The 6,147-nt window shown below is 37.5% G+C and overlaps 2 protein-coding genes across 2 annotated transcripts in view; one reads left to right on the plus strand and one right to left on the minus strand.

The window, feature by feature from the left end:
• LOC105619137 (1-acylglycerophosphocholine O-acyltransferase 1) overlaps positions 1–2,412 on the plus strand; it is a 9,591-nt gene extending 7,179 nt beyond the window's left edge. Inside the window, exons 5-11 of the mRNA XM_012200667.1 lie at positions 484–638; positions 720–857; positions 937–1,062; positions 1,135–1,279; positions 1,372–1,470; positions 1,552–1,696; positions 2,327–2,412. Of these exons, the coding sequence (XP_012056057.1) occupies positions 484–638; positions 720–857; positions 937–1,062; positions 1,135–1,279; positions 1,372–1,470; positions 1,552–1,696; positions 2,327–2,412 (894 nt within the window). The remainder of the gene's footprint in view (positions 1–483; positions 639–719; positions 858–936; positions 1,063–1,134; positions 1,280–1,371; positions 1,471–1,551; positions 1,697–2,326) is intronic.
• Positions 2,413–4,151: 1,739 nt separating this feature from the next.
• LOC105618934 overlaps positions 4,152–6,147 on the minus strand; it is a 3,196-nt gene continuing 1,200 nt past the window's right edge. Inside the window, exons 3-5 of the mRNA XM_012200464.1 lie at positions 5,891–6,121; positions 5,520–5,774; positions 4,152–5,357 (exon numbers count right to left, since the gene is read on the minus strand). Of these exons, the coding sequence (XP_012055854.1) occupies positions 4,152–5,357; positions 5,520–5,774; positions 5,891–6,121 (1,692 nt within the window). The remainder of the gene's footprint in view (positions 5,358–5,519; positions 5,775–5,890; positions 6,122–6,147) is intronic.

Below are 6,147 nucleotides of genomic sequence, written 5' to 3' on the forward strand. Positions count from 1 at the left end.
GGGGAGGAGAGAGAGAGAGAGAGAGAGAGAAAGAGAGAGAGAAACTTTATAAATATATACATGAAATATTTATAAATAGAATTAACGCGCACGCCATTGCATATTCTAATTTGGCTTGATATTTACTGATATATATTATGATTTCTCTTGATTTAACATATATATTACAGTAATTGATTTCAAGACATTCTAAATATTTTCTTTAATTTAATACAGTTCAAAAAAATAAATTTTAAATACGATCTCATGTGACATTTTGTTATACTTTAGATTCATCTCTCATTGATTGATACAATTAAGAGTCATTCGCGGAACTTGTAAAGTTCGAAGAACTAAGTTCATAAACTAAGTTCATGGAAGTAGTAGTAGTCTTTATGATGTTTTCGATAATTCATGGATGCGAGATGCACGCAAGCTTGCAATCAAGACGCAAATCACTACCTTCGCGTCTGCTGGTGCAATTGACCCGACTATTCTCCACAGGTTATGATATTTCCTGAAGGGACTTGTACAAACCGGTCATGCTTGATTACGTTCAAATCGGGTGCCTTTTATCCCGGTGTACCGGTGCAGCCAGTGTGCATCAGATATCCTAACAAATTGGACACGGTAACGTGGACGTGGGAAGGCCCTGGCGCGTAAGAAAGTCATCTTCCTCTTTTTTTTTAATTATTTATTTGTTGTAATATGCTTTATCCATTGCTTTACATTCGTTGCAGATTGAAATTACTATGGTTGACGTTAACACAGTTAAATAGCAGCTGCGAGATCGAATTTCTTCCTGTATATAATCCAAGCGAGGCAGAGAAACTAGATCCTAAACTGTATGCAAACAATGTACGACGTCTTATGGCAGAGTGAGTGTTTCATGCACAACGGATTAGGATGCCTAAAAATGTATAGATTTCTGGAAAGAATATATACTTTCGATTTTAGGGCATTGAAAATTCCCGTTTCGGATTACACGTACGATGATTGCCGGATTATTAGAAAGGCTCATCAGCTACATCTTCCGCATGCATCAAATATCGTAAAGAGCCATAAACTTCGGTATAAATTAGGGTAGGTGTCGCATCATAGTATAAACATTATAAATAATTAATTACAATTTACATAATTTTGATTCATTTATAGTTTAGTAGCATCAAAAACTGAAGAAGAACTCGTTCAGAAGAAGACGTATAATTTTGGTGACGTAAATTTACAAGAATTTGCGCAGATTCTTAGATTGGATGACAAGGATCCAACCACTCAACAACTGTTTCGCATTCACGATAAGGTTCTTATATAATATAAAATTTAAATAATGTATGTAATATAAGTATATGAATTAATTTAACAAAAAGAATTTATATGTATATCATTTTATAGTTTGGAAAAGGAAAGATCGACCTTGAAGAGTATATCTTCACTGTATTAGCGACGGCAAATGCGTCTTCGGAACGAGACAAGGTCGAGATTGCATTTGACGTAAGTGCAAACTGTTTAAGAAGTCTACTATGTATATGTATATGTAAACTTTTATTTTTACACGATCGAATTGTGTTATAGATATGCGGCTCGAAAACAGCAACGTGTTTGACTCAATCGGAACTCAGGAAAGCCTTGAGGTTATCGATACGTATGCAGTCTGAGGAATCCGACAGGATCTTTCAACACGCCAGAAATAACGAGGATGCTTACACAGTGAGCTTTGGTAAACACTTTTGATCACGAGATTTATTTCCTCCCTACGATTAAGACTTCTGTTTCTTCATCGCAATCATATCGAATATCAAAAGAAAGAATTATATATGTATAATTATATGTGTGTGTGTGTATATATATATATATATATATATGTATATATATATATTTTATTAATATATTAGAACAAAAAATATTTTAGTAGTTTTTTTTGTAAATTTCTTGAACGCGTTATCAATTTATTGGATACGGTCCATTTCACACTGCAAATGCCTTGAAGCATTCTTTAATTAGTCAATTCTTTCTTCTTGTTATCAACTCATTGCGCATTATCAACTAACATTCTATGATCTTGTTTTATTAATTTGACTTGTGGCACACGAAAAAAAAATTATTTATTTCCAATGTGCAGTGTAAGAAAAAAAGTTTTTATAGGGCCTGTTTTTAATTGAATATTTTGCACTTTTATTTTCTTTTTCTTTTTAATGTAGAAAGGAAAAAAGAAAGAAAGAGATGAATGGTATAAAAGTTCAACTAAAAAGAACATAGTTATAAACCGATATAATTGCTGTGAGAAAACGGTCGTCTTAATATACTGCGAGATACAAATCTTTTCTTTAAGTTTATATATTTCTTGCAGACGATGTTCTGACACAACTGTCGAACCGAACGGAATACGCACATTTATTCGCCACAAATAACGAAAACTCGAAGAAGACCATTTGAAAGTGTCTTTTAGAGCCTGATAGTTCTTCTAGAGAACATCGAGGCAAACCTTTCCTTAGTCCCATCTGCTCCACTTCTGTATGAGAAACGTATCCAAGGTGTTTCAAGGATTATAAAGCAAAACTATTTTGTCGTCTACGGAAGCTGCAGTTGCATGTAAGCGGCAATTTAGACAGCTAGCCTGTGTTTTTCCTATAATCTCATAAATTAGAAAAAGTCGAGAATTTAGCGGCTTAGAATTTTAGGAAACTAAAATTCTAAGATTTAAGGATTCTAAATGATCTTAGATTTGATAATCCGTGAGTAATTTAGTTACAAAAGTCCTAGAATCTCCGATATGAAAATCCAAAGATACGCGACTTATCCTAGATTCCGAGAATTTAAAGACTCGAGGATTCCACGATCTAGAGGTCGAACTTTATAGATATCGACTTTAAGATTGAAAGATCCTGATCGAAAATTTGGAAAATGGGAAGCCTAAGGATCTGAAGAAACTATAATCATCTTAATAATTGTACATTTGAAGATAAATTAGTATATAGAGGTTCGAAGATCCTGTAAGGCTTATTTCCAATTGATCTACGAGTGTCAAATTACGGAAAAGGAAACCGATACCTTGCACTTTTTGATGTACAGTACACATTACATAGCTTACAGTTAAGTAATCCGGTCATTAAGCTTCTTACTAGCTCAAATGAAGTATCCATGACGTAGGGCTTGGACGCGCATTTAAAGAAAAATGAGGACAGGTAACGATATAATTTATTTTTCGACCTAATGGTTCGACACCGCGATATTCGGTGCACATGTACAGACATGCAATTATGCACAGGAATATACATATGCGCTAAATTGTGTACATACTTGTTGCACACTATGAACCGCTTGTATGTAAACACATATACACACACACATGTGTAAGAGTAAACGAAAAGATTGGGTGAATCGATCGTGTATACCCTCTATGTATGCGCGCGCAAGTGCGTTCATATGTGTACGTGTGTATGTATGTATGTATATAGAAAGAAAATACGTGTATGTATGCACAGTCAAAGCGATTAGCCACTTTGTAATATCTGTATATGAACGAAATGGCCAAAGTTTAACAGCGCGCATTAGCGGTCATTCTGAGTTAAAAACAGATATGTTGAATTATAGAACATTTTACTACGATATATGTTGAAATAACAGTATTTATTGAACTGAAATTTTTGCTTTCAGTGCGTTGAATTATTATATTTATCTTTTAGCCAAAGAAACCACTTTGATTTCGTTAAATGATTGGAGATAAATATGATTAACAATGATATATTCAAAGTAATGTTAAGTTTTATTAATATCTTTACTATTAAAAAAATCTGTTAGGGACATTGTGACATGCCTATTAGACTGACAATAGGTAATACAAGTTTTTAGTACAAACTAAAAACTACTCTACTAAACTAGACGAAACTCAATAACTTATACAGCGACGTAAAGAATAAATACTGCGGTGGCGGGTAAAGGATCTGCAAATATAATATAAAGATGTGAAATTGTTAAACGTACGAATAAGCGATTTAGAGATATAAATTGTTAGATTCAAAATTTCCATGATACTTGGCAAACGTGTAAAAGATTCGTTTTCGTTGTTCCATTTCCATCCATCCGACAATTTAGGTAAATAAAAAATGCAAGCAGTATTTATATATTGACGCTTTATTAACATGTAGCTTGACTCAAGATATACTTAAAGAATATTACAATCGCGTGACTTCGGAGTTATTGATAGCCCGTAATTTTCCATCGGAATGACTAGACCGTCGATGTCTAACTTGCGCATGGGTCGGCGGAACATATCCTGCCTCATCGGCGCGTTTATGTTTATCTAACTGAATGAATCGCGAACCAGGTCCACCGCCACCACCATCCAAGCATTCGCAGCTCAGACTCGCCTGATCGAGGTCGCCCTGATACGGTCCCGGTGGAATCAGCAAGCTCTCCGTCGACTTGGTCGGCTGGAAATGTCGGCTAACCGTCGAACTCGTAGTTGTGGAGTATGCAGTACTGCCACTGGCACCACTGCTCTTTCGTTGCACGGTACCGATCGGCGTTTTTGATCTGCCGGTACCACTGCTGTGTAACCCTTTACCAGGACGTTCCGCGCTATGAGTCTTGATGGTTACAGTATCCAGATAACCGTAACCAAAGCCGTAACCTCCGAAGGCTTTGGTGGTCAGATTATCCCAAGATTTAGGCTTAGCGTACTGAAGGCACGGCGGTGGTCGCTGGTGCACACTCGGATCCCAGTATAGAGTGTCAGTACTGAGGCTAGTAGAGCAGGAGGCGACGCTATCGGCTGTGGAGACGTCGCTACTGGTAATTGAATGAAGACTATGGCCGGATGTGCGAGAGCAACTGTGAGTATTAGGCTGCGATTGTTGCTGTGACTGTTGATCTCGTTGTCCTTGAATATGATGATGCTGCATATTGGCTTGTTGTTGTTGCTGCTGTTGCTGCTGCTGTTGATGGAGAGCCTGCTCATTGCGGGCACGTCGTTGTTTCTCGCGACGTCGACGACTAGGAACGCAATTTGGATCGCAACAGGGGCTGGCAAGATCATAAGCATCTAGACTGACACTGTCAGATTGCTCTCGACGACGATTTGCGCTGGAGATGCAAGCGACGCAGAGATTGTTCTGGGGAGTCGAATGTAGTGATTGTCCTTCACCAGCAGTGGATGATTGTTGTTGTTGTTGCTGGCAGGATTGCTTGTGAGATTTGCTCTTTGCAGGTGTACCCATCATACCATTTGACTGGTGGTAACTGTGACGCAAGGAAGTCACCGCAGATTCGCTTGACATCTTCGAGAGGAAGTGATGATGATCGCTACGAGAACGAGGCGGTCCGACTGTTACGAGGCAAGCGGCACTACGTGGTATAAGACATGATCGCCCATCCGCAAACTGAAAAAAGTTTGATTATTTCGCGATAATGAAAAAATTATAAAATCTTATCATTGTTTGATTTGGAAATTTACGAAAATTATTATAGAATGTTTCGAAACTTTACTGTATGTGTATCGATATTTTAATTCTTATTACAGATAAATATAGATAGCGGCTTACGTTATAAAGAAGAAGATGTTCAGTGGAGGTTGCTGGCCGGCAGCATTGAATCGTGGAAGAGTTGAAGCTAGAAGAGGGCGATGGTTGATTGGGATTAGTGCCGATGGTGTTAGGCGTTCTTTTGCGCGCTGGCAGTGAATGGGTTTTCCATCGTCCCATTAGAATAGACCGTTCTCTTTCGCATAGTCTCTCCAATTCGTTCAGACGAGATTGAAGAGCGCGTTGTAACTCGATATAACGCATATGTAATTCCACCTGAAATCGTACATTTAATTCATCAAAATTCAATTACATTGTTGTCGGACTAAAAAAGATCGCGTTAAAATTACAAGATTATGAAAATTATCAACGACACTCGGGCTTTCGCTTACCTTTCTAACGCAATCTTCGAAGGATACGACCATTCGCATTCTGGTATCACAGTTCTTGATAAAGTTCACCAGCGTTTTGTGATCGGCTCTGTCCATCTCGTGGCCATTTATAGATAGTATTACGTCACCTTCCCGCATACCAGCTTTGAATGCAGGTCCATCATATTCCACGTAATCCACGTAAGTTACCATTTCTATTTCCTGTTCTCTTTTGTAATGTATTCCGTAGCTCTGTGAAATCGATCAAGATTTAATTA

The sequence above is a fragment of the Atta cephalotes genome (genome assembly GCF_000143395.1).
Source record: "Atta cephalotes unplaced genomic scaffold scaffold00019, whole genome shotgun sequence".
Taxonomy (NCBI): Eukaryota; Metazoa; Arthropoda; class Insecta; order Hymenoptera; family Formicidae; genus Atta; species Atta cephalotes.